General features: G+C 40.9%; 1 protein-coding gene across 1 annotated transcript; it reads right to left on the bottom strand.

Moving 5' to 3' along the window:
• Positions 1-14,363: 14,363 nt before the first annotated feature.
• siva1 (SIVA1, apoptosis-inducing factor) lies at positions 14,364-24,732 on the bottom strand. Its single transcript, XM_060933973.1, has 4 exons — positions 24,489-24,732; positions 20,863-21,060; positions 14,796-14,949; positions 14,364-14,605 (listed from the first exon to the last, which is right to left on the bottom strand). The coding sequence occupies exons 1-4, from the start codon at positions 24,607-24,609 to the stop codon at positions 14,557-14,559; spliced, it is 522 nt and encodes a 173-aa protein (XP_060789956.1). The 5' UTR covers positions 24,610-24,732; the 3' UTR covers positions 14,364-14,556.
• Positions 24,733-25,936: the final 1,204 nt, after the last annotated feature.

Genomic DNA, 25,936 nt, shown 5'->3' with positions numbered 1-25,936 from the left:
CGCCTCACAGCAAGAAGGTCCTGGGTTCGAGCCCCGTGGCCGGCGAGGGCCTTTCTGTGTGGAGTTTGCATGTTCTCCCCGTGTCCGCGTGGGTTTCCTCCGGGTGCTCCGGTTTCCCCCACAGTCCAAAGACATGCAGGTTAGGTTAACTGGTGACTCTAAATTGACCGTAGGTGTGAATGTGAGTGTGAATGGTTGTCTGTGTCTATGTGTCAGCCCTGTGATGACCTGGCGACTTGTCCAGGGTGTACCCCGCCTTTCGCCCGTAGTCAGCTGGGATAGGCTCCAGCTTGCCTGCGACCCTGTAGAAGGATAAAGCGGCTAGAGATAATGAGATGAGATGAGAGAGACAAATCAAGAGCTTCAGTTAATGTTCACTTCAAACATCAGAATGGGAAACATTGCGATCTCAAAGTGTGACTTTCACTGTGGCATGGGCGTTGGTGCCAGATGGACTGGTTTGAGTATTTCAGAAACTGCTGATCTCCTGGGGTTTTCACACACAGCAAGTCTCTAGAGTTTACACAGAATGGTGTGAAAAACAAAAAACATTGAGTGATTGACACGTCTGTGGGTGGAAACGTCTTGTTAATAAGAGAGGTCAGAGGGAAATGGCCAGATTGGTTCGAGCTACCAGGAAGGATACAGTAACTCATATAATCACTCTTTACAATCGTGGTGAGCAGAAAAGCAAAAGTCCCTATTAAAGTGGCCGCTGAGTGTATGTCCATCCATTATCTGTAGCCACTTATCCTGTCCTACAGGGTCGCAGGCAAGCTGGAGCCTATCCCAGCTGACTATGGGCGAGAGGCGGGGTACACCCTGGACAAGTCGCCAGGTCATCTCAGAGCTGACACAGACACAAACAAAAAAAAATTCTCTTTTATGTTGTACAGTGTGTTTTTTCCCCGCATGTCTGATAACTTGCTGCTGTAACATAATTTCCCAGCTTGGGATCCATCCATCCATCCATTATCTGTAGCCGCTTATCCTGTCCTACAGGGTTGCAGGTAAGTTGGAGCCTATCCCAGCTGACTGTGGGCGAGAGGGGGGGTACACCCTGGACAAGTCGCCAAGGTATCACAGGGCTGACACAGAGACAAGCAACCATTCACACTCACATTCACACCTACGGTCAATTTAGAGTCACCAGTTAACCTAACCTGCATGTCTTTGGACTGTGGGGGAAACCGGAGCGCCCGGAGGAAACCCACGCGGACACGGGGAGAACATGCAAACTCCGCACAGAAAGGCCCTCGTTGACCGCTGGGCTCGAACCCAGGACCTTCTTGCTGTGAGGCGACAGTGCTAACCATTACACCACCATGCCGCCCGCTGAGTGTATGTTCCATATGTTATTTCATAGTTCTGATGTCTTGATATTGTTCTACAAGGTAAAAAATAATCAAAATACAGAAAAAGCTACGAATGAGTAGGTGTCTCCAAATTTTTAGCTGATACTGAATCTTATCATTTGACAGAAAGTGTGAGTCAAATTCATTATTACTGACATCTTACCCAATTCTGATCTGACAAACTGCAGTGAAGGCAAATATTCAGATACTTCCAGTACTTAAATACACTTCAAATTAACATACATAATGTATTTTGATTTTATACTTATATAAACAAAGAAATATGCATGGGGGGGCACGGTGGTGTAGTGGTTAACGCTGTCGCCTCACAGCAAGAAGGTCCGGGTTCGAGCCCCGTGGCCGGAGAGAGCCTTTCTGTGTGGAGTTTGCATGTTCTCCGCGTGGGTTTCCTCCGGGTGCTCCGGTTTTCCCCACAGTCCAAAGACATGCAGGTTAGGTTAACTGGTGACTCTAAATTGACCGTAGGTGTGAATGTGAGTGTGAATGGTTGTCTGTGTCTATGTGTCAGCCCTGTGATGACCTGGCGACTTGTCCAGGGTGTACCCCGCCTTTCGCCCGTAGTCAGCTGGGATAGGCTCCAGCTTGCCTGCGACCCTGTAGAACAGGATAAAGCGGCTACAGATAATGAGATGAGATGAGAAATATGCATTTATATACATCATCATCATATGATCAAGATATGAAGACATGTACCTGTGTGTTTCACCATATACTTGATCAAAAACACTTGAATGATGTGCAAGAAATGTTATTAGCTGTTATAACAGAACAGCTATCTATTCTTGTAACTGTCGAATTCTTCCAATGTGTGATGGGAAATGGTGGGTGAAAAATACTGATACACCATTTAACAGGCCATGATGTGTGACTGACACTGTTTTATTTCTATAATTAGCTCTCATAAAGTCTCATAAAGTCTCTCTAAAAGGAAATAATTTGTCTCTGAAATCTTGATAGATCCACAAAATTGAACACAAAATTTCTTGACTCTGAATGACTATCCCCTTAGGGAAACACTCTCTCTCTCTCTCTCTCTCTCTCACACACACACACACACACGAGATTATATAACGTGATGTATGTGTTAAAATGTATATTCATAATATTTCAAATTGCACATCAAAGCCAATTAAACATCTAACATCATGTTAAAAATATATGATAAATAAAACCATGTGAAAAGTTATCATGTGAAAATAAATAAATAAAGTGTTTAATTTTTTTTTTTTAATATTAAAGCTAGACTGCCTTTCAGATTTTTCAAGTGTAGGTCATAAAAAGAATTTTCCCTGACACCCAATTATTTTTGTTTAGTGGACCGAAAACTACTGAATTCGAATCACAGACTTCCAATTTTATTAGTTTCTTTTTAATAGAACAATTAATGAATTTAGGGCCACGTGACCCTAAATTCTCCACTATTTTTTCCTGCTTCACCATGACACAATTCAAGATACTACATCATTCATCATGTGGTGGGCTTTCCCCGTTCACACAAGGCATTGTGGGATACAAATTTGAAACAGGAGAGGAAAATGGCGGACGTGAGTGTGCGAATGAAATGTGAAAGATCGACTACAATAACTGAAGGCAAGAAGAAAAGACGTTATGTTGTGAAGGAAAAGAAAAACAGGACCAAACTAATAAATATCGGCGGTCAGCGAGCACCTCGGTGTGATCAGCTGTTCGTGTAGTGACAGAATGATGGAAATGTCAGTGCACGGTCAAACATAAGCCTGCGCATGCGCACAAGGACTTCCTCTGTCTGGTTGACTGCATGAAGCTAGCGATTTCATGCACATTATTTGCTCGGGAATCCTCTTAAATTAAATAACTCCCCAGCCACAGAATGGCCTGATATTTTGTGAGATGTTACAGAAATAAACATATATCACAATGACCAAATTTCAGAGGGAACTAAATTTCACTGATTTTGTAAAATCGAAAGGCCGTCTAGCTTTAACAAATTGTGCAAATGAAAACTAGTCAGTTGTCCAAACCATGTAACAATGAACAACTCATTTGTAGAAATCACATGTAAAAATGAATCAGTTGTGTAAACATCACACGTGAAAATAAATTGTATGGGGAAATGAATAAATGTAAATATAAATTAATTATGGACAAAAAAAACCATGATGTGAAACCCACATGTGAAAAAATGTGTGAAGCATAATCTGGCTAAAGCGTCTAAAAACTTGGTGTCTTATGTGATTCATGTAACTTCTCTATAAGGAACATGTTTAACTTGGGACTTTAAAAAGTTGGGACTTTATGAATGAGAAGAACATGCCTTCGGGTCTTTATCTGTAGCAGGACTTTCTATCATAAATGACATTCAGGCCACACTGACGCCTCGGCACTTGTACCAGCTGCTCCTCTGCCTGAAAATCAGCGTCTGTCTGCAGACACCAACTGGTGCCAACCACAAGGAACCATGCAGCCCAAGTGAGTGTGACTCACACAGCAACACAGCCGCAGGCACTATTCCTGCTCGAGGTTAGTCTTTAAGTCAATCAGCCTTTTTTTTTTTTAGATTTCTCAGAGATTTTCACAGATTTTTAATCAACTACTCTGTAGCATCTATATTAAAATCTCATCTCATCTCATTATCTCTAGCCGCTTTATCCTGTTCTACAGGGTCGCAGGCAAGCTGGAGCCTATCCCAGCTGACTACGGGCAAAAGGCGGGGTACACCCTGGACAAGTCGCCAGGTCATCACAGGGCTGACACATAGACACAGACAACCATTCACACTCACATTCACACCTACGGTCAATTTAGAGTCACCAGTTAACCTAACCTGCATGTCTTTGGGGGAAACCGGAGCACCCGGAGGAAACCCACGCGGACACGGGGAGAACATGCAAACTCCGCACAGAAAGGCCCTTGCCGGCCCCGGGGCTCGAACCCAGGACCTTCTTGCTGTGAGGCGACAGCGCTAACCACTACACCACCGTGCCGCCCCTATATTAAAATGTTCTTTATAAATACTTCTTTCTCCTTGAAGATTGCGCTTTACAGTTCATAGTGGTCAGAGCTACTCTGCAAACATGTTTTTAATCTGACCCATGAACTAGCAGATGATTAATCTTTGTAAAACTCCCAATCTGTATTGCATCCAAAATTACTTTAGCAGTATTGAATAGATGAATGAAGAACTGGTTCAATAATGTCCCACTTAATATTGTTTACATTTACAACCCCAATTCCAAAAAAGTTGGGACGCTGTGTAAAATGTAAATAAAAACAGAATGCAATGATTTGCAAATCTCATAAACACATTTTTTTTTCACAATAGAACATAGATAATATATCGATTGTTTAAACTGAGGCATTTTACTATTTCATGAAAAATATTAGCTCATTTTGAATTTGATGGCAGCAACACGTCTCAAAAAAGTCGGGACGGGGCAACAAAAGGCTGGAAAAGTAAGTGGTGCTAAAAAGAAACAGCTGGAGGAACATTTTGCAACTAATCTGGTTAACTGGCAACAGGTCAGTAACATGACTGGGTATAAAAAGAGCAGCTTAGAGAGGCGGCGTCTCTCAGAAATAAAGATGGGCAGAGGTTCACCAATCTGTGAAAAACTGCGTCTACAAATTGTGGAACAATTCCAGAATAATGTTCCTCGACATAAAATTGCAAAGACTTTGAAAATCTCATCATCTACAGTACATAATATAATCAAAAGATTCCGAGAATCTGGAGAAATCTCTGTGTGCAAGGGACAAGGCTGAAAATCAGCATTGGATGCCCATGATTTTCAGGTCCTTAGGTGGCACTGCATTAAAAGCAGGCATGATTCTATCATGGAAATCAGGGCATGGGCTCAGGAATGCTTCCAGAAATCATTGTCTGTGAATACAGTTCACTGTGCCATCTACAAATGCAGGTTTAAGCTCTATCATGCCAAGAAGAAGCTATGTGTGAACATGATCCAGAAACACCGCCGTCTTCTCTGGGCCAAAGCTCATTTAAAATGGGCTGAGGCAAAGTGGAAAACTGTTCTGTGGTCAGACGAATCGGAATTTGAAATTCTTTTTGGAAACCATGGATGCTGCGTCCACCGGACTAAACAGGAGAGGGAACATCCGCCTTGTTATCTGCGCTCAGTTCAAAAGCCTGCATCTCTGATAGTATGGGATGCATTAGTGCCTCTGGAATGGGCAGCTTGCACATCTGGAAAGGCACCATCAATGCTGAAAGGTATATACAGGTTTTAGAGCAACACATGCTCCCATCCAGACAATGTCTTTTTTCCAGGAAGGCCTTGCATATTTCAGCAAGACAATCCCAAACCGCAGTCCAGACCTTTCACCAGTTGAAAACATTTGGCGCATCATGACAAGAAAAATATGACAAAGGAGACCCTGAACTGTTGAGCAATTGAAATTGTATATCAGGCAAGAATGGGATGACATTCCTCTCCCCAAACTCCAGCAACTGGTCTCCTCAGTTCCCAAACGTTTACAGAGTGTTGTTAAAAGTAGAGGTGATGAAACACAGAGGTAAACATGCCCCTGTCCCCACTTTATTTGAGACGTGTTGCAACCATCAAATTCAAAATTACCTTTTTTTTTTAACGGTACATTTTCTCAGTTTATACATTTGATATGTTGCCTATGCTCTATTGTGAAAAATATATGCTTTTATGAGATTTGCAAATCATTCCATTCTGTGTTTATTAACATTTTACAGAGCATCACAACTTTTTTGGAATTGAGGTTGTATTTGACCCTTGTATTGAGTACAGCTTAAAGCATTAAATCATTATCCGTTATCCATAACCGCTTATCCTGTGCAGGGTTGCGAGCAAGCTGGAGCCTATCCCAGCTGACTACGGGCGAGAGGTGGGGTACACCCTGGACAAGTCTCCAGGTCATCACAGGGCTGACACACAGAGACACACAACCATTCACACTCACATTCACACCTACGGTCAATTTAGAGCCACCAGTTAACCTAACCTGCATGTCTTTGGACTGTGGGAGGAAACCGGAGCTCCCAGAGGAAACCCACGCGGACACGGGGAGAACATGCAAACTCCATGCAGAAAGGACCTTGTCAGCCACTGGACTCGAACCCAGAACCTTCTTGCTGTGAGGTGACAGTGCTAATCACTACATCACTGTGCTAACATATTATAATGAGTGCATTAAAGGTGGCATATTAAACCCCTTTTCCACAAGTTGACAGTTCCCTGAGGTCTTAATGAAATCTCTGTGGCCTGCTTTGGTCAAAATACTACAAGGATAAAACACCACTGCACCTTCTCACGCCCTGTTCAACGTGGCTGATTTGAGTATCTGTTCATTTAAACGATAGTCACTGCTCACCCCACCCCCCTCTTACACCATCCAATCAGGTAGCATTTTCCTCATGAATATTTATTCACAAAGGCCATGAGTGGAGATACTCAGATGAGGGCCGGCATAATTCTAATGAGCTCCACTTGTGACATAGAAAGAGGAGCCAAATCTGAACGGTTTGTTGAAGCACATGTTTTGTGAAATAGGCAGCACAAAAGAAACTGACTGTTGTCTTATTTCAAAGTTTGTGGATGGGTAGGAACTCAAGATACTCAAATATATGAGCACAAGCATGAAAAGTGAGTTTTTCATAATATGCCCCCTTTAATATAAACCTATCCTTTGATAGTAATGCTTTTATTTAAAGGAACACATATTAGACTTTTATTAAGGTTGTGTTGTGTGTCCACTAAAGTTTAAATTAGACTCTTGTAAACAGTCTAACAGTCTATTCACTATACTTGTATTGGTGAATAGTTGGTGATCTGGTGTGTGAAAATGACTAAATAAATATATGATTAATTGTGATAATGTGCAGTAAATTCTTTGGTGAAACCGTGTTATGTAAATTGTTGATGATTAATTAATTAATCATCTCAGTTCACCTCTGATCAGTGTATTCATACAGTGTATACAATACATGACACCTGTAGATTCTAGGTAGCATCAAGTGACCTGCAGTTTATCACTGCAAGAACTTATAAAAGCTTCATAAGTCACTAATACTACAACATGTGTCCCGTATTCTAAAGTAGAGTTTTACGTCTCACTAATTAGAAGCTAACAAGAACTAAACAAGAATATTTGTGGCCCAAATTCTAAAGTCAAGATCATTTCATGTCTTATTGGTAGCAAAAAGCCAGTATATGTTGCATATGTGTACATAAACCAAACATATTTAACATTTACAACAGTGGAATTTGGCAAACACACTTATCCAGAGCGACTTACATAAATGCGTCGAAGTCTCATCTCATTATCTCTAGCCACTTTATCCTGTCCTACAGGGTCGCAGGCAAGCTGGAGCCTATCCCAGCTGACTACGGGCAAAAGGCGGGGTACACCCTGGACAAGTTGCCAGGTCATCACAGGGCTGACACATAGACACAGACAACCATTCACACTCACGGTCAATTTAGAGTCACCAGTTAACCTAACCTGCATGTCTTTGGACTGTGGGGGAAACCGGAGCACCCGGAGGAAACCCACGCAGACACAGGGAGAACATGCAAACCCCGTACACAAAGGCCCTCGCCGGCCGCTGGGCTCGAACCCAGGACCTTCTTGCTGTGAGGTGACAGCGCTAACCACTACACCACCGTGCCGCCGCGTCGAAGTCTCTATCAATAAAAACATCCTGATACCAGGTCACTAGGTCATGGATTACTATCAGTCTAAAATTTCTGATGAGGAGGTAATGCAACCCCGTTTCCAAAACATTTGGGATGCTGTGTAAAACGTAAATAAAAACAGAATACGATGATTTGCAAATCATAGAAACCCTATATTTTGCTGAAAATAGTACAAAGACAACATATCAAATGTTGAAACTTAGAAATCTTATTTGTTTTTGAAAATATATGCTCATTTTGAATTGAGTGCCAGCAACATGTTTCAAAAAGTTGAAACAGGAGCAACAAAAGACTGAAAATTTTGTGTAATGTTAAAAACAAACAAACAAACAAACAAACAAACAAACAAACAAACAAACAAACCCTAATTAGATGAATTGGCAATAGGTCAGTAACATGATTGGGTATAAAAAGAGCATCCCAGAGAGGTGGAGTCTCTCAGAAGTAAAGATGGGGAGGGGTTCACCGCTCTGTGAAAGACTGCAACAATTTAAGAACAACATTCTTCAATGTAAACTTGCAAAGAATTTGGGGATCACATCATCTATGGTACATAATATCATTAAAAGATTCAGAGAATCTGGAGAAATCTCTGTATGCAAGAGACAAGGCTGAAAACTGACAGTGGATGCCTGTGATCTTCAGGCCCTCAGGCGACACTGCATTAAAAGCAGACACGTGTCTGTAGTGGAAATCACTGTATGGGCTCAGGAACACTACAGAAAACCATCGTCTGTAAAAACAGTTCATTACTGCATCCACAAATGCAAGTTAAAACCAGATATAAACAATATCCAGAAACACCGCCACCTTCTCTGGGCCCGAGCTCTTTTATGATGGACTGAGGCGAAGTGGAAAACTGTCCTGTGGTCTGACAAATCGAAATTTGAAATTATTTTTCGAAATCATGGGCACCACGTCCTCCAGGCTAAAGAGGAGAGGGACCATCCGGCTTGTTATCAGTACACAGTTCAAAAGCCAGCATCTGTGATGGTATGAGGGTGCATTAGTGCACATGACATGGGTAGCTTGTACATCTGGGAAGGCATCATTAATGTTGAATGATATCTACACATTCCAGAGCAACATGCTGCCATCCAGACAAAATCTTTTTCAGGGAAGGCCTTCCTTCTTTCAGCAAGACAATGCCAAAACGCTTTCTGCACATATTAAAACTGCATGGCTCCATAGTAAAAGAGTCCAGGTGCTAAACTGGCTTGCCTGCAGTCCAGACCTGTCTCCCATTTAAAATCTTTGGTGCATAATATAACAAATGAGACCCCGAACTGTTGAGCAACTGAAATTGTATATCAGGCAAGAATGGGACAACATTACTCTTTCAAAACTACAGCAGTTCGTCTCCTCGGTATTTACAGAGTGTTTTTAAAAGTAGAGGTGATGCAACACAGTGGTAAACATGCCCCGTCCCAACTTTTTTTTTGAAACATGTTTCTGGCATCATATTCAAAATGAGCACACACACATTATATATATATATATATATATATATACAGTGCCCTCCGCAATTATTGGCACCCCTCGTTAAGATATGTTCTTAGGCTTCTAATAAATTCTTTTTTTTTAAATAATATAGGACAACAATGCAAAAAAAGAGAAAAATCCAACCTTTAATTCAAGTGCATTTATTCAGTGGAAAAAAAAAATCCCACATTAAGAAATAATTCTTTTACACGAAATCATGTGTGCCACAATTATTGGCACCCCTGATGTTAATACTTTGTACAACTTCCTTTTTCCAACAAGACAGCACTTAATATTCTCCTATAACATTTCACAAAATAGGAGAATACAGAGAGAGGGATATTCGACCATTCCTCTTTGCACAATCTCTCTAAATCATCCAGAGTCCTGGGTCCTCTCCTATGTACTCTCCTCTTCAGCTCACCCCACAGGTTTTCAATTGGGTTGAGGTCTGGGGACTGAGATGACCATGGAAGGAGCTTGATTTTGTGTCTGGTGAACCATTTTTGTGTAGATTTGGCCATATGTTTAGGGTCGTTATCTTGCTGAAAGACCCAGTGACGACCCATCTTCAGCTTTCGGGCAGAGGCCACCAGATTTTGATTTAAAATGTCCTGGTATTTCAAAGAGTTCATGATGCCATGCACCCTAACAAGGTTCCCAGGGCCTTTGGAAGAGAAACAGGCCCACAGCATCACCAGTCCTCCCCCATACTTCACAGTGGGCATGAGGTGCTTTTCCGCATACTCATCTTTTGTGTTACGCCAGACCCACTTAGAGTGTTTGTTGCCAAAAAGCTCTATCTTGGTCTCATCTGACCAAAGCACACAGTCCCAGTTGAAGTCCCAGTACCGTTTACCGAACTCCGGACGTTTACGTTTATGCTTGTAAGTGAGAAAAGGCTTTTTCCGTGCATGCCTCCCAAACAGCTTGTTGGCATGTAGATAGCGCCTGATGGTTGTTATGGAGACTTTGTGACCCCAAGATGCTCCTCTTTGATGCAATTCTCTAACAGTGAGCTTTGGAGAAATTTTTACTTCTCTTACCATCCCCCTCACTGTGCATGGTGGCAAGATAAACTTGCATCCTTCTCCAGGCTTGTTTGCCACTGTTCCAGTTGTTTTAAACTTCTTGATGATTCCTCTGACTGTAGATATGGGCAGGTGTAGGCGAGCGGCTATTTTCTTGTAGCCATTGCCTGACTTACAAAGGTCGACACACACCTGCCTTACTTGAATGGTGTGTTCTCTTGTCTTTCACATGTTGGAAGAGTGGATAAGAGAAATAAGCCTCTGTGTCACATCATATTTATACCCCAGGGAAACAGGATATGATGAATTACTAATTAAAGGTTCCTAGATACTCTGATCAACTTTATAAACTACAGCAGAAATGACAGAAATGCTTCAATTACATTTATTTTCTAGGAATTGTTATGGGCGCCAATAATTGTGGCACAGGTGATTTTATGAAAAATAATTATTTCTTAGTCAGGGATTTTTTTTAATTCACTTGAGTTAAGGGTTAAATTTTTCTACAATTTTTCAGTGTGAGATTATGCTTCTGCAATAAAAATTGAATTTATTTTAGGGCTTTTCACACATCTTAACCAGGGGTGCCAATAATTGTGGAGGGCACTGTATATAAACAATAAACTTTCTTTTTCAACCTTTGATGTGCTGTCTTTGCACTATTTTCAATGAAATGTAGGGCTTCCCTGATTTGCAAATTGTCACATTCTGGTTTTATTTACAGTTTACACAGCATCCCAACTTTTCTGGAATTACAGTTGTATAATAAGAGCATACAGACAACACAATATTATTTATTTTTAATGAAAGCGCCGATTTAAGTACTTCAGGAAGAAGTCAGTCTTTAGATGTCATTTGAAGACAGGGAGTGACTCAGCTGTTCAGACATCTGAGGGAAATTCTTTCCACCACCTAAGTGCCAGAACAGAGAAGAGTATTGATGTATGCCTTCCTTGTATCTTGAGAGATGGTGGTGGGACCACTGGAGCAGTGCTAGAGGATCAGAGGGAGCATAGTGCAGTGCAGTGCAGGGTGTGATGAGTGCTTTGAGGTTAGTGGGTACTGGTCCATTTTTGGCTTTGTGGGCAAGCATCAGTGTTTTAAATCTGATGCGGGCAGCTACAGGAAGCCAGTGTATTCGTGTCTGATTTGCACTTCGCCGAACAAAGAACAGGGCAGCACGGTGGTGTAGTGGTTAGCACTGTCTCTTCACAGCAAGAAGGTTCTGGGTTCGAGCCCAGCAGTTGACAGGGGCCTTTCTTTGTGGAGTCTGCATGCTCTCCTCATGTCTGCGTGGGTTTCCTCCACAGGTCAAAGACATGCAGGTTAGGCTAATTGGTGGCTCTAAATTGACCGTAGGTGCGAATTGTTATTTGTTTCCATGTATCAGCCCTGTGACGATCTGGCTACTTCTCCAGGGTGTACCCCGCCTGCACAGGATAAGCAGTTATGGATAATAGGTGGATGGATGAACAAAGAACAAGACCTTAATTAACGGTTAATGTGTGTTCCTTAAAACAAAGTGTTACCTTTGGAAATAGACTGGTTTTAGTGCACATGTAGACACAATATTACATCCCACCTCCATCCTAAAGTGTGCTTCAGTCTCTCATTAGGAGAATCCTTAAAGCATCGGTGTTGCTGTAGACTTTCATTCCAGCCAAATCGGAGGTATATTAGACAGCTGTCTGGAGACCAAGACAAACTTATCAAACAGAAGGAATCATGCTTGCAGATAAGATAATACTGCCAATGCCTCTTGTAAAGCACCATGTTGACTTTGGGAAAAGTGCTATATAAATAAATTTTACTTACTTTCCTACTTAAAACCTCTGCCTTAAAGATTCCAGGTGGACGTCTGCAACAGGATTCTCTTTCAGAGGAACCCTAACAATCTAAAGAATCCCTGGTCTCCCAAGAGTATGGAGCTGACAAAGAACTTGTCTTGATCACTTTTACATCAGGCGGCATGGTGGTGTAGTGGTTAGCACTGTCGCCTCACAGCAAGAAGGTCCAGGTTCGAGCCCCGTGGCCGGCGAGAGCCTTTCTGTGTGGAGTTTGCATGTCCTCCGCGTGGGTTTCCTCCGGGTGCTCCGGTTTCCCCCACAGTCCAAAGACATGCAGGTTAGGTTAACTGGCGACTCTAAATTGACCGTAGGTGTGAGTGTGAATGGTTGTCTGTGTCTATGTGTCAGCCCTGTGATGACCTGGCGACTTGTCCAGGGTGTACCCCGCCTTTCGCCCATAGTCAGCTGGGATAGGCTCCAGCTTGCCTGCGACCCTGTAGAACAGGATAAAGCGGCTACAGATAATGAGATGAGACACATCACCACAATGGAAATGTAGTTTAACTATGACAGGACGGTCACGTGCTGCCCTCTAGTGGCTTGAAGATTAACTATTCTTTAACTTTCTTGGTTAGTGATATTAATATTAAAGGCCTAAAACTCTCAGACGCTGGACTTATGGGAATTAAGTGGTACTACCAAATAGTTGGGTTCATTGGTTTAGTTGTAGCCACATAATACGTAAACATACAGCCACTTTCTACACCAAAAGCAACGTACCAGTACTCTTAAGATTATGGCTTTACACTGCAAAACAACACACTGTATATAGATATTGTATTTTGTAGTTTCCAGCTTGGAAACCGGAGCATGCTGCCCAAAAATATGGCTTATAGGAGTGGGTGGGTGGGGGAAAGTCACATTAACATAAGCGTGAACTGTACATGGCATCCTACAGTCTGGACTAAACTAAGGCTTATGAGGAGCTCCATGAATAATCTGCCAGAACTCATTTTTAATTATACTTACAGACCACTTTTCCCACGGAATAAATACATTGTTTTTATTCCCTTCTAGCAGGTTTCATAGCATACAATATTGTTAGCATATTGCTTATCCATATATGACACCACTCTACCCAGTGGAAAATGAGTGTACAATATTGCACAGTCAATACATGACATACATCAGAGATGTAAAATTTCCATGCTAGCAAGTGACAATTAAAAACAATCTTTTGAGAATTTTGGCTGGCAGGTCGCTCTGTTGTATGTAGCAGTCAGTCAATGCTGATTTTAAAAGTAAATTACATAGGGAAAAGAATATTCTGCTTGACTGCACTAGTGTTTGCCTTTGTTAACACTACACCAGCTGGAAAGTAACTGGACTGCCACGCCAGGTAAGCTAGCACTGGCCTTCGAGAACACCGATATGAAGAGAACATAATATTGGCTGGCTTTTTTTCCATGGCATATCAGATACATTCCATTCTGCTGGCATGATTACTGAACTCGTCTTTGACTCGTTCAATGTAATGCTTGCTGAATATAGCCAATATACTACTCAAAGCCAAGCAATATTATTTAAATATCACAGATCAAGCTTTCATCCATAGAACTACACAATTATTTTGCTCCACAACACTATAAACCATATCAAACCAAAACTGGCCTTTTATCCTCAAGGACAATTTCTACAACCGATTATTATAAAAACAGATTCTATAAAACAGCAGCCACCTGAGGAATAGAAAATAGGAAGGAAGTGCTCAAATTTGTTTCAGGTTCTAGTCCCTCCACTAAAAGTGTAAGAACGTCCCCAGATTGCTTTTCAAAACTTCAAACTTTATAAATGTATAATGAAAATGTAAAAAAATATCAAGTGTGATTATAGGTGCTGTGTTTGGGAAATGAATAAGCAGCAGTCTAAAGTCAGATTTAGAGTATGAAATGTCATGCAACCACATTCAACAGTCCAATTTCTACAAAAAAAAAAAAACAAAACACCACACATACACGAGTGTCATTTAAAAGTGTGAAGTAAAAAAAATTGCTCAAGTATTTATTTAGACGATTAAAATATATTATGTACATACAATTATATAAGTGTAAAAGGTATATAAAATCCATTTACAGTGTGGCATGCACTAAAATTTCATACGAAACATTTCCTCCTTTCCTTCAGCCACTAGGTCCATCAGTCTGTGTTGCATCGCTTAGGACGCACAGCTACAGCAGAGGACTTTGTCATAGCGCTCAGTGTAACTGTACAGAGAAAAGTTAATTAACAGAAAATCCACCCAATAGTACAGTGAAACAGCAACTTAATACGAATTTTAAAAGCACACAAGTTCACACACTAAAAATCACATGAAGTGAACACAAATTAACTGAAGCACAGTTTGTGAAGAGGCATGACTGTGTGCAGGGCAGGGACGGATGGGTGTGGCATTACTCTGTGATCGTGCAGATGGAGCAGCAGTGGCTGGAACAGCTGCTACATTGCTGTGTGCAGGCGGGACATGCAGGGCGATCACACTGAGAACATGCAGTCCTCGCTACTGATGATCTCTGACACACAGCACACACAGTCGGACCGGTCACGCTGCCTGAGGAGACAACAGGATAACACACAAACATCCAAGACTTAACATGGCTTCAGTTCACAATAAAACCACCATAACCATCTTGGCATTTATTTTACTTCAAGCGCCACTTTCCATACTCAGTCAGGACTGAGTTCCAGGCCACAATACTAACCCTGGTATCCAACACTACATCTCTAACATAGCGGTAGCATGTGTGATCATCAGCGTCATGATTCCCCTGTACCAAGGAGAGTACAGAACACATTTAATTCAAAACTCAAATCCTAGCAAGTCAGGGACATGATTGTTTTGTTGCAAATGCCATGCTTGGGACTGAATTTCTTCAGTATGCAATGTGAACAAGGAGTGAAATTACTCAACTTAATTCGGGGGGGGGAGTCACTTAAAAAAAAAAAGCCCATTGTAAACCCCCCCCCCCCCAATTGCTGACCAAACTTGGATGGATCCATTAAACACGCACAAATGTATCTCCATCCCTCTCTTTATTCTGGAGAGTCTCAAAGCATTGGAGCACAGAAGCTTACCAGCTCTCCACAGCCAGCTGCATAAAGGATCCCTGTCTCACCAGGAAGATAAAACTGGTTATTATAGTGAGCAGAGCCAACCATTTTGTTAATGTTACACAAGACAACTGGAAGAGTTACAGCCAGCCACAAGGCAGCATTTCAGAGAGAATTGGCTGCACTGCTGCTTGTTAAATATACTGCATGCAGCAGTAAGTGTATTAATGTAGTTCAGTACAATTAAACAAATCTCACACTTGCAATCATGTTCCTGTACTCAATTTTGGCATGGCTGCGATTTGTCAAAATATAAAAGGCCACTGGTAAATCATAACCATGCTGATATTCAGTATAACCACAAGTGTGACTCTGAGTCATCCACACAGAAGATAATAAACATCAGCGCTGGATCAGGGAGGCCATGGAGATCCGTAAGCGAAGCCCGAGGACCATCAACCGGGATGAGGGAGCATACATGCTCTCCCATACCTGGAGTGCCATCTTGCAGGGGACGAACAGACAGTAGAAGGCGTGACCGACCTGTCAAACCAGACAGGAAGGCCACGCCTTCGGAAACATCAGCTGATAAAAGATGCGTCACCAATAACATCCGGTGACACTGAGGAAGACGACAGTCGTACGTCGAAACATGTCAGAAGGTAAACAAACCTAAAAGCTAGATGTCTGATTTAAAAAAAAAAACAAAAAAAACTAAGACAAACGTAATCAAAAGAAAAAACACAAAACAACACTTGCAATCATGTTCCTGTACTCAATTTTGGCATGGCTGCAATTTGTCAAAATATAAAAAGGCCACTAGTAAATCATAACCATGCTGATATTCAGTATAACCACAAGTGTGATGTTGCTTAAAGGGGACATTTCAGAACTACTGCCCACCATCCCACACTGAAATAAAACTAGCAACGGCAGGCCATTTTTAAAAATCATCCGCTGCTGGCTGACAGGCCTGAAGGGTGCTTATATTGTGATGTCTGTCCATCCGTCTGTCTGAGGAAGGGTGCTCACCTTCTGAAATCTACGCCTCAATTTTTGTAGAAATTTCATGAAATTTGACGGGACTCCTTATGTCAGTAATACACATGATGCAACTTCATTCAATTCAGTCGCATTTTACCAGAGTTATGGCCTGATAGCACAGATATAGTTGCCAGCAGGGGACATTGTGGTCTCAGAGCACTCTTGTTCAAAGTAGCTATCAGTGTTGTGTAACACATTAAAATTAAAGTGTGTGAAGACCGGAATTGAAAACTTGTTTAAATTTTGTAAAGGTCTTTAATTAAAAAAAAAAAAAAAACCCAGTTATGAACGCTTGAAAATCCAGTGTTTTATAAAACATCCATTTCTGCCCATTGCCCCGGTCACAACCTTGCAATCATTTTCCATTCATGAGAAAAAACCTCAATCAGAAATTAATGGACCAAAAAACCAAAGAGAGAGAGATGTAGAATTTAGAGCATCAGGGTAAGAATTACAGATAAAGGCTGCTTCTTGTATCTCCCAATGATGCACCTAGAAGGCTTAAAAGTAACATCAATGAAATCGGTCCATCCTTTGTGTTTAAACATTAAAAGGCAGTATTTAGCAGGCATGTTCACTTTAAATTGAGGACACCAAGCATGATTAATGACGGTGGTGCTCAAATGTGCCGTGTGTAAGAGGGTCAAACTTTTGTTAATTCTCTTCAAAACAGCATTACTGATATTTATACACCTCATCCCCCCCATGAAAAAAAAAAAAACCATTAAAATCATTGATTTTTTTTTTTAGGAAGGATACAAAAGTTTCTCAGTGATCCGATCTTTTGCAGGCACGAGACATCCAAGTGCTCAGTTGATTTTACTGGAAAATCAAGTCATGAGAGATTCGACCACCAAGTGGGAATCATGAGTTTCAAGCTGATTGAACCAACCCTTAAAGCAAAAGCTCATAACGCCACACAAAATATATTCTGTAAAATGTTATTTATTCTTGAATCGACACTAGTTATGTAGATTAAACACTTGTCTTTAAAGGCCAAATAAAAACATGCTGTTCTCCCATACAAATGTATGGGAGGTTCATCAGCATGCGGTCAAACCTAATAACAGTCTCCCTCTGCCCGTTTCAGAAAAAATATTTGCTTCAACAAGCCATTCAGATTTGACTCCCCTTTCTGTGTTACAAGTGGAGCTCAGTAGAATTATGCAACCCCTCATCTGAGAGAACTGCCTTTGCGAATCAATATTTCATGAGGAAAGTGTAAAACTAAGCACGCCCTGGAGTATAATTCACTCCGCATTCTTTACTGTTCCCTGGTTTTACCGTACTTAAATTACTGCTCAGTGGTGTGGGGAAATACATATAGATGTTCACTTCATGCAATAACTATACTTCCAAAAAAAAAAAAAAAAAAGTTCTAAGAATAATTCATAGTGCTGGTTACCGAGATCATACCAATTCACTACTCAAATTCAAAATGTTTAAAAAAAAAATTCAGGGATATTATAGAATATAAAACTGCCTTAATGTACAAAGTAAGGAATTATAAAGTACCAAGGAATATCCAAACAATGTTCTCTGATATAGAGAGGGGGGCTATAATTTTAGGGGGAAATTGAAATTTAAAACTCGCAGTGCTAGGACAACGTTAAAGATGTTCAGTATCCACTTCTGGAGTAAAGCTATGGAACAGTTTGAATGTGGAGCTCATAAAATGTACAACTGTAAACCAGTTCAAAAAAGGTATAAGGAACAGATCTTTATGAGGTATAGGGAGGAGGAATTATATTATCAATAGAATGTTATTGTAAATGTATACATGTGCATATGGGTACGTACAGATATATATTTATATCATAATGAGTATTGTGTATATGCGCAGAATATGATTATGGTGTCTTATGTTATTGCCTTGTGGCTATGCCATTTGTTCATGATGTTTTGATCATTGCATTTACTGTTCAGAATAAAGCAATCAAACCTGATTGACTGATGCAAGAGGGAGGTGGGCTGAGCAGTTCCTCATCATTTAAAGGAACAGGCACTCATTTTTGAAATACTGCTGTTTAAACAGGGTGAGATGACGCTGTGGTGTTTTATCCTTGTGGCATTTTGTTCACAGACATTTCATTATGACCTCAGGGAGCTGTGTCAACTTGTAGAAAAGGGGTGCAACCTTTAAAAACTGTGCTTTAAGATAGGGCAACTTTTCAGATTTATTAAAAAAAAAAAAAAAAAGCAGCAGCTCAAAATAAACCTGGAAGTTCTGATGGTTCACAAATACCACAAAACTTAAAGTAAACAAGTAACCAAAAATCCCATTTACTGCCAATTGTCAGTGATCATTCATCTACAAGCCAGCAGTGGGTTTTCCAAAAGCCTCTTAACACCAAGGCTACATCCACACAACGAGATTTTTTTTTTTTTTTAAATATTGCGTCCACATGGGCAACGGATCAGTAAAATATCAGGTACATATGGCAACGCAACGCTTGCTGAAAACAATGCAATACACATGCCACACCTCTATGTGCGCTGCAAGACGGTCCCATCGGAGACACCAGAACAATAGAAGTAGACACATGCGCACAGTGACTATCCCTGTCACACGCACACACTTTCTCACTCCCCATCCTATGGCTATAGTCCCTTTAAATCACGTGCTCATTTTTTGAATGGAGACGCGGAAAGAGGAATGAACGGGGGTAGATGGAAGCCGGTACGCCAACATTGATATCCTCCAGAATTCTTTAATGGTCCGGAATAAATTGAATGCTACACGTTGATGGATTACTTTGTTCTTCTACGCCCTTTTTGAGGAATGCATTATCGGACTTAAACCAACATCTGAAGAGGTGAGATCACTCCTTTTTTTTTCCCCCCATTTTTGCTGGCGGGATTGACTCTGCCCTAAGGGCTATTCTCTCACTCACACTCTCTGCACCATTACACAAATATTCACAGTGAAAATATTTTGTAAGCGTGTTTCATGAACCAAGTTATAGGATTTGTTGACAACTCGCATCGAGTTCGTTACACTTCTACCCGGCGTGAAGCACATGTGGTTGTGACGTCATCGTAAACAAATTCGTTCTACTCATCCAGACGACTTCGCAACGACGCCGTTGCCAGATTTTTTTCACTCTGGAACCCGTTCTCAAAAGATTTCGTTTTGGGGCACCCAAAACGCCGGTGCCATGTGGACGCCAGGCCGAAACGATAAACAATTTTATCAGATTCACCTGAATCCGTTGCTGTGTGGACAGGGCTCAAGTGTCTTAACTAGGAGACAGAGCATTCATGTGTTGCTCACGCTACCATTTAACAGTGATCTTTGTGCTGCGATGCTTTTAGGAAACTCAGGCCAATTTAACACAACAGCTACAGGGAAGGGTGGGTGCTCCGAAACATATGCAGCTCTGCCACTGAACTCTCAAACTGCTGCTCATGCAAGGTCACAGGCAGCTGATGATGCTTGGAGGAAACAGCAACTGTCCTCCTTCACACAGGAGCTCACTGCTGAGCTCTATTCAGATGACTAGTGAGACTGTTACTCCTCCCCACCCGTACAACAGGCCTAATTATGCTTTGCTGTGGAGTCTTCAAAAGTTTGAACTTGGGATCAGGTTGGACTGCCGATAAACAAATCTGCATCATCACTTTACTGATGCACTTTAACACCAAGGTTTTGAATAAACACCCCACAGTCGAAACAGTCTGTGGTAATTGCACACATGCTGCAGGTGCATCACAGATTAGGCATGGGGGAAGGATGTTAAAAACCCACAATGCAGATTACACACATCAACAGGCTCTATATTTGCATTCTTGTTCATTTGAATAAGACACACTGAAGAAATTGTGGCCCTTAAAATTTGACTTTCAGCTATACATTTAACCCCAGGATCACAAAATGTTTTTAAATACAATTAAAAATAGCCTTTTATTCATGTTGAATCTTGAGCCATGAGGAGCTCTGAATAAAAACCCTAAACCTAGCTCCCGAATGGTGCCCCATCATCTGAAGATTCCGAAGTATGAATCCTAAAGACGCCACAAGACCAAAATACACTGTGCCCTCAGCGTAGGAGGAACTGCATACACCATCAGCCCTGTCACTTACAGCAACACCAGCCAATTACAGGCCTCTGTGAGCTCATGCATGCAGAATAGACCAGATAGCTTTCCTCTGAGGGTTACGCTGCCCCGTGACACTGCATAACAAGCAGTTTGAAAGATGCACAGGGTCACGTGCCTTGGAAGAAGCGTGTATTAGACCATCCTCCATGGTTGGTAGATGTCTGAGTGTTAGCAAGTGGGTGAGAATTGGCACAACCAAATTAAAGGGGAGAGCCCCTCCCCAAACTTTAAAAAAAAAATCACGGCATGTCATGAAGTCCAGTTTTACCTGAAACTGCCTTGGCTTTCATCAGTTTCCCATCCAGCCCAATCAGAGTCTGTCCTTTGAGTAGCAGCTGATTATTTGCAGGCATTACAGCACCCTGATCACATCCCTCCACATCAGAGCACTTCCCCTCTGCATACACCTTCCAAATTCGCCCCATTATCGCTCGGGTCCCACCGAAGAGCAGGTTCTTGGTCTTTTCTGTACAGGAATGAAGTCACATTTATGACAGTTATAAAAAAAATGTTTAATTTATTACAAAATATCAGATAGTAGGAAGTTCACAACTAATTAGATGTTTGCTGCTTCAAAAAAAAAAAAAAAAAAAAAAGACTCCTAGCTACATAAAAAAAGCCAGGATGTCAACATGGGCACATCAATTATATATTCATTGTCATACTCCATTATAACTCTCAAAAACTGTCATGCCAATTTAATCAATCTGTCAATTTAACTCAACATGCATTATAGAACAGTGCAGAGTTTCCCCAAAAGCATCGTGGCACAAAGATCAGTAAAATGCTAGAGCAAGTAGCACAATGAACACACTCCTCCTTCAGACTCTCTTAGCATTAAGAGGCTTAATGCTAAAACCCTGCTCCAATTCCCTCACATTCAGATACACCAGTTTGGAAAGGTTTTCTATTCTACATCCCTTTTAGCTGTGAACATAATTCATTACTTTGTGTTTAGCCAGAGACTGATTTTAGTGCAACATTAAAAGGACTACACTCAAGTCCTGCATTACATTTTGGGCCATAATGCAGGGAAAACACTCCAACTTTACAAAGAAGTGTTCAGCACAAATCAGTGATATTTGTGCAGAGTATTGTGATAACTGTACAATTAAATTTTGTCCAATTTAAAAAAAAAAAAAGGGGGGGGGGGGGGGGGGAGAGAGATCAGGTCTGAGAAAAACAAGCGACACATGAATACAGAAAGGGGCCAGCAGAGATAGCACAGGAATGAGAAAGAACACCATTACTACAATCCATGTAGAATAAGCTATTAATACTTTCATGTCCAATAAAGTACAAAAAGCCACAGTTATCATTTCACTGAATTTAAGGTTGTTTTACAATCAGGGTACAAAATGTGTGTCACAGGGGTCCAAAATTCAAATTGATTCAAACTGGTTAAAAAAAAAAACCCTATCAAATCTGCACTTTTGGAAATTAATACACATATGAACATAGGCATGTGCAGTGGCAGTTCTAGACCAAAATTACTAGAGGGGCCGAGGTGGGGCCAGTGTTTTTTCAGGGGGGCACATAAGGAAAAAACATGGCAATATTTAAGCTTTCAAAATGTTTGGTTTAGTTTATTTAAAACCAAAACAAAATACATTGAGCATAAATACAATGAGATAAACATTGTCTCAATAGCCTAAACATAAAATAAATTGTGCTCAATAAATCTTAAAACCATGTTTCTCTTTTTTTTTTGTAAAATAAGATTTCTATTTTTGCATACAATGAACCTATCTGTCCAATGACACTTTAAATTCACAGCATGAATGAATTTTCTTTTTCACAGCATGAGACTTGAATGTACAATCACTATCTTTATCTAAATCACACTGTCATCTCACTCTTTGTACAGCAGGGGGGAAAAATAGAAAGAAAAAATAAATTCACATACAGTGGTCTCAGAATCACCCTATAGCATTCACAGCAGGCTGAAACACTACAACAAGATTCTGCGATTGTGACTCCTTGAGAAACGGTCTACAAATGCATCAAGGTTCAAAGCCTTGGACCTTCTGGATTCAATACTGAGCACACCAAGATTGCTTAGACGCTCCTCACTAATGGTGGACCGGAGGTAGGTCTTCACCAGTTTCAAAGTGGAGAAACTCCGCTCACAAGAGGCAGATCTCACTGGGAGTGCCACAGCTATTTTGCATAGTCTAAAGAGCTCAAAAAATACTTCTTTATATGGCTCAGTGAAACATGTCAACGCTACTGTATCTGATGGCTTTTCAATCAAAAAACTTCGGACGTGACAGCTGTTATCACTCACGTCCGAAGTTTACAATTCGCGCTGCTGCTGGTCTTTCTGCTGCAGGTAACAGTGTGCGTGTAGCGCTTTAAGGAGTCCGTGTAGAACACTCCATCATGTCAGTTCCGATCTTCGAGCCAGCGCACGTCGAAATTAATAAATCTTATTATCTTTTCAGCACAGGGGCCACAACAGGGGCCAGGAGCAATTTTACAGCGGCACTGGCCCCCTCTGGCCCCCGTTTAAAACCGCCTATGGGCATGTGTAATAGTTTGTATTATAACAAGATGAAGTGTAGCTTTAAGCAGGGCTGGGAGAAACAAATGAAGTGATTCTCGGAGAGGACTTTTTTTTTTGACAATTCAGAATCCACTACTTTCATAGTGCTTTTAAATATAAGGCTGCAAGCTTTGTGTTAGTTGTCTCTAATATTCAGGTCCCAATATCTTGACCACATTTTAGGATGAAAATCATTTTAGATATGTTATTTTATATTGAAAAATTAGCTGTCTCAGAGAGGACTTTGACAATTACATACTAATTTGATCAAAATAGTCTGAAAACTTACTGGCATTCAACATTAAAACTTAACTATGTTTCCAATGATATGGAACCAAATATTTGTTTTATGGTATAAAGAATGATAAGTGCATCCCTTTTGGAGCTACCTGTGGTCAAAAAAAAAAAAACAACTTTCTAAATGACGAGTAATTTTGCTAAATATTGCCATACATTCACCAAAAATAACGTTCTCACCAAATTTTTTTTTGCATGGTAAATAGAGCTATCACAGGGCTACAATAAACAACCAAGTTTATTTAGTCAAGCCTTTTGATATTGAAGATTATAGTGTTAAATGTGATTTTTAACTTGCGTACCCTGATTGTAAAACAACCCTTCAGTGAAAGTGGAGGCTAACCTCAAAAACCATTAAGTGTTGAATTCTACACAATCCAAAAATTCACTAACAAAAGCTACAATCTTTTATGAATATTTGCTTTGGTGATTGACAAACAGTGGCAAAATATCAACACAAACACACGGTTTCTGAACAGTAGTTTTACTGCTTTCTGCTTCTCAGATGAAGAGCAAACATGATGCTGAACTAACAAAAACACACTCTAGTGAGGTCCAGGGCTCCTCATCCTGCTCTTTCGGGATATTAAATAAATAGTTGTGTTTGGTTGTTGTTTTTTTTGCCAGTATACAAAAACACAAGTAGTGAGTAGGCTATACTTTCACTTAGAGACAGTACAAAATCATGTACAGGATAGTGAGGGTCAACAACAAAATCTTGCAGGTTTTCCTACTTTTAAAGCCTGAAGGAGTGAGGAGCAGGCAACTCGCTCATTGATTGGTGGATTACTTAGGACTTTAAACTGCTGACCAGTTAAAAACCACAGGAGGCGGGACTTTTAGAAACAGAAAAACAAAGCAAGTTTGGTTACGCTCTTGGGATAGAACGGCCTTATTTATTTATTTATTTTTATCTATTTACACTACCAGCTCACAGAATTTCACAGCTTCATTACGGTGATATAAACCTTCCGTGAAGCACAACAATATTAAAATATATTTGAGCCCAAAATCACGTTAATAAAGCGTAACAGCGGCTAAAACACACTTACCGTAAACTTCCTGTCTGGACTTGTCTCCGAGAACTCCATGCAGATTCAGCTCCTTTTGCCCAACATGGATTTTATACTGTGTCGAAAACGATTCAGTGAAAGGGCACGACCTTTTAGGCATTTTGAAGCGGGGGGAAAAAGGGAAACGTTCTCTGAAAAACAACCCTGCGTTTAAACCGAACAAACAAACCTCTATCTCTCTTTTCCCGCGAAGTCACTCGGCGCTTTAATACACCTCCCTTGAGTCCTGTGGTGGAAAATAATCACCAGCGCCCTCTAGCGTTCCGGATAACATGTATTCAGTACCTCAACCTGGAGTTCACACCTTGTGGTCTCCTGCTCAATGGGATAATTAGATGTTGCTGTTTTTTTATAAATAAAATTGGCCTCTTATGCTTGAACAATTGAAAAAAAAAGCTGAAAGAAAAAGTTGAAGAAATTTGAGCGCTGTTAAAGTCCCTCCCATGCTGGGATCTGGTCTTCCCAGTCAATCTCCTGTTCCACTACGACCCAGTTCTTTGAGGCACATGGATGTGGCATCTCACCTATTAGATTAGATTAGATTAGATTAGATTAGATTAGATTAGATTAGATTAGATTAGATAAAACTTTATTGATCCCTTTGGGCAGGTTCCCTCAGGGAAATTAAAATTCCAGTAGCATAATTACAGGATAAACAGAGAATAGAAAGTCAAAAGTCAAAGTCCTTCCCACGCCTTACAGTACCTGGTATTCCTGGGCAGTCTCCCACTCAAGTACTAACCAGGCTCAACTCTGATGGTGGCGCATCGGGCGGCGCCGATCTCCGTTTCCGTAGCCCTCGGCCTCTCGCCTATTACATAGCTAGGGTTACAGTGGGGGGCTAGTCCTCTGGTAACCACGAGAGTTTGACTCCCCATGCACATCTGTATTGCAGCGTGCCTTGCCAGATGGTAGTAGGTACCATTTTTATGATGGTCTTTGGTATGACCCGACCGTGAATAGAACTCACGATCTCCCGATCGAGAGGCGGACACGCTACCACTAGGCCACTAGTCGGTAAACAGAGAATAGAAATAGAACAAAACTTCTAGATAAATTAAATTAAATTAGGTATTTACATATACAAATATAAAAAAGAATAAGATATGGGGAAGAGAAAAGGGGGAAAAAAAGTCCAACAGAAGAGGTATTGCACATTATATTGCACATTGTCCAGTATTGCTTATTGTCAGGCTAGGCCAGCCTTTCTCAACCGGGGTGCCGCGGCACCCTGGGGTGCCGTCAAAAAATTATATATTCTAACATTGAAATAAATAAAATGAATTAAAATTCCAAAAACCATAGTTACACTAATGCCGCCTCATGCATCATCAAAATTTGTCTCACGGCCCCCTTTCCCATGTCACAACGTCACTGCCAGGGTCAGCGTATGGTCAGTGTGACTGCGTATATTTTATATGGGGGTG

Source organism: Neoarius graeffei, chromosome 11 (genome assembly GCF_027579695.1).
Source record: "Neoarius graeffei isolate fNeoGra1 chromosome 11, fNeoGra1.pri, whole genome shotgun sequence".
Lineage (NCBI taxonomy): Eukaryota > Metazoa > Chordata > Actinopteri > Siluriformes > Ariidae > Neoarius > Neoarius graeffei.
Note: the sequence above shows the minus strand (reverse complement) of the source record. Positions and strands in the feature narration are given on the sequence as shown.

What these genes read in the sequence shown, in the direction of transcription:
- siva1 (XM_060933973.1), bottom strand. Translation starts at nt 24,609, where the DNA reads ATGCCTAAAAGGTCGTGCCCTTTCACTGAATCGTTTTCGACACAGTAT. An exon ending in GTCCAGACAGGAAGTTTACG is followed by an intron (nt 21,061 to 24,488) that starts GTAAGTGTGTTT and finishes ATTCCTGTACAG; the next exon opens with AAAAGACCAAGAACCTGCTC. An exon ending in GAAAGCCAAGGCAGTTTCAG is followed by an intron (nt 14,950 to 20,862) that starts GTAAAACTGGAC and finishes TTGTCTCCTCAG; the next exon opens with GCAGCGTGACCGGTCCGACT.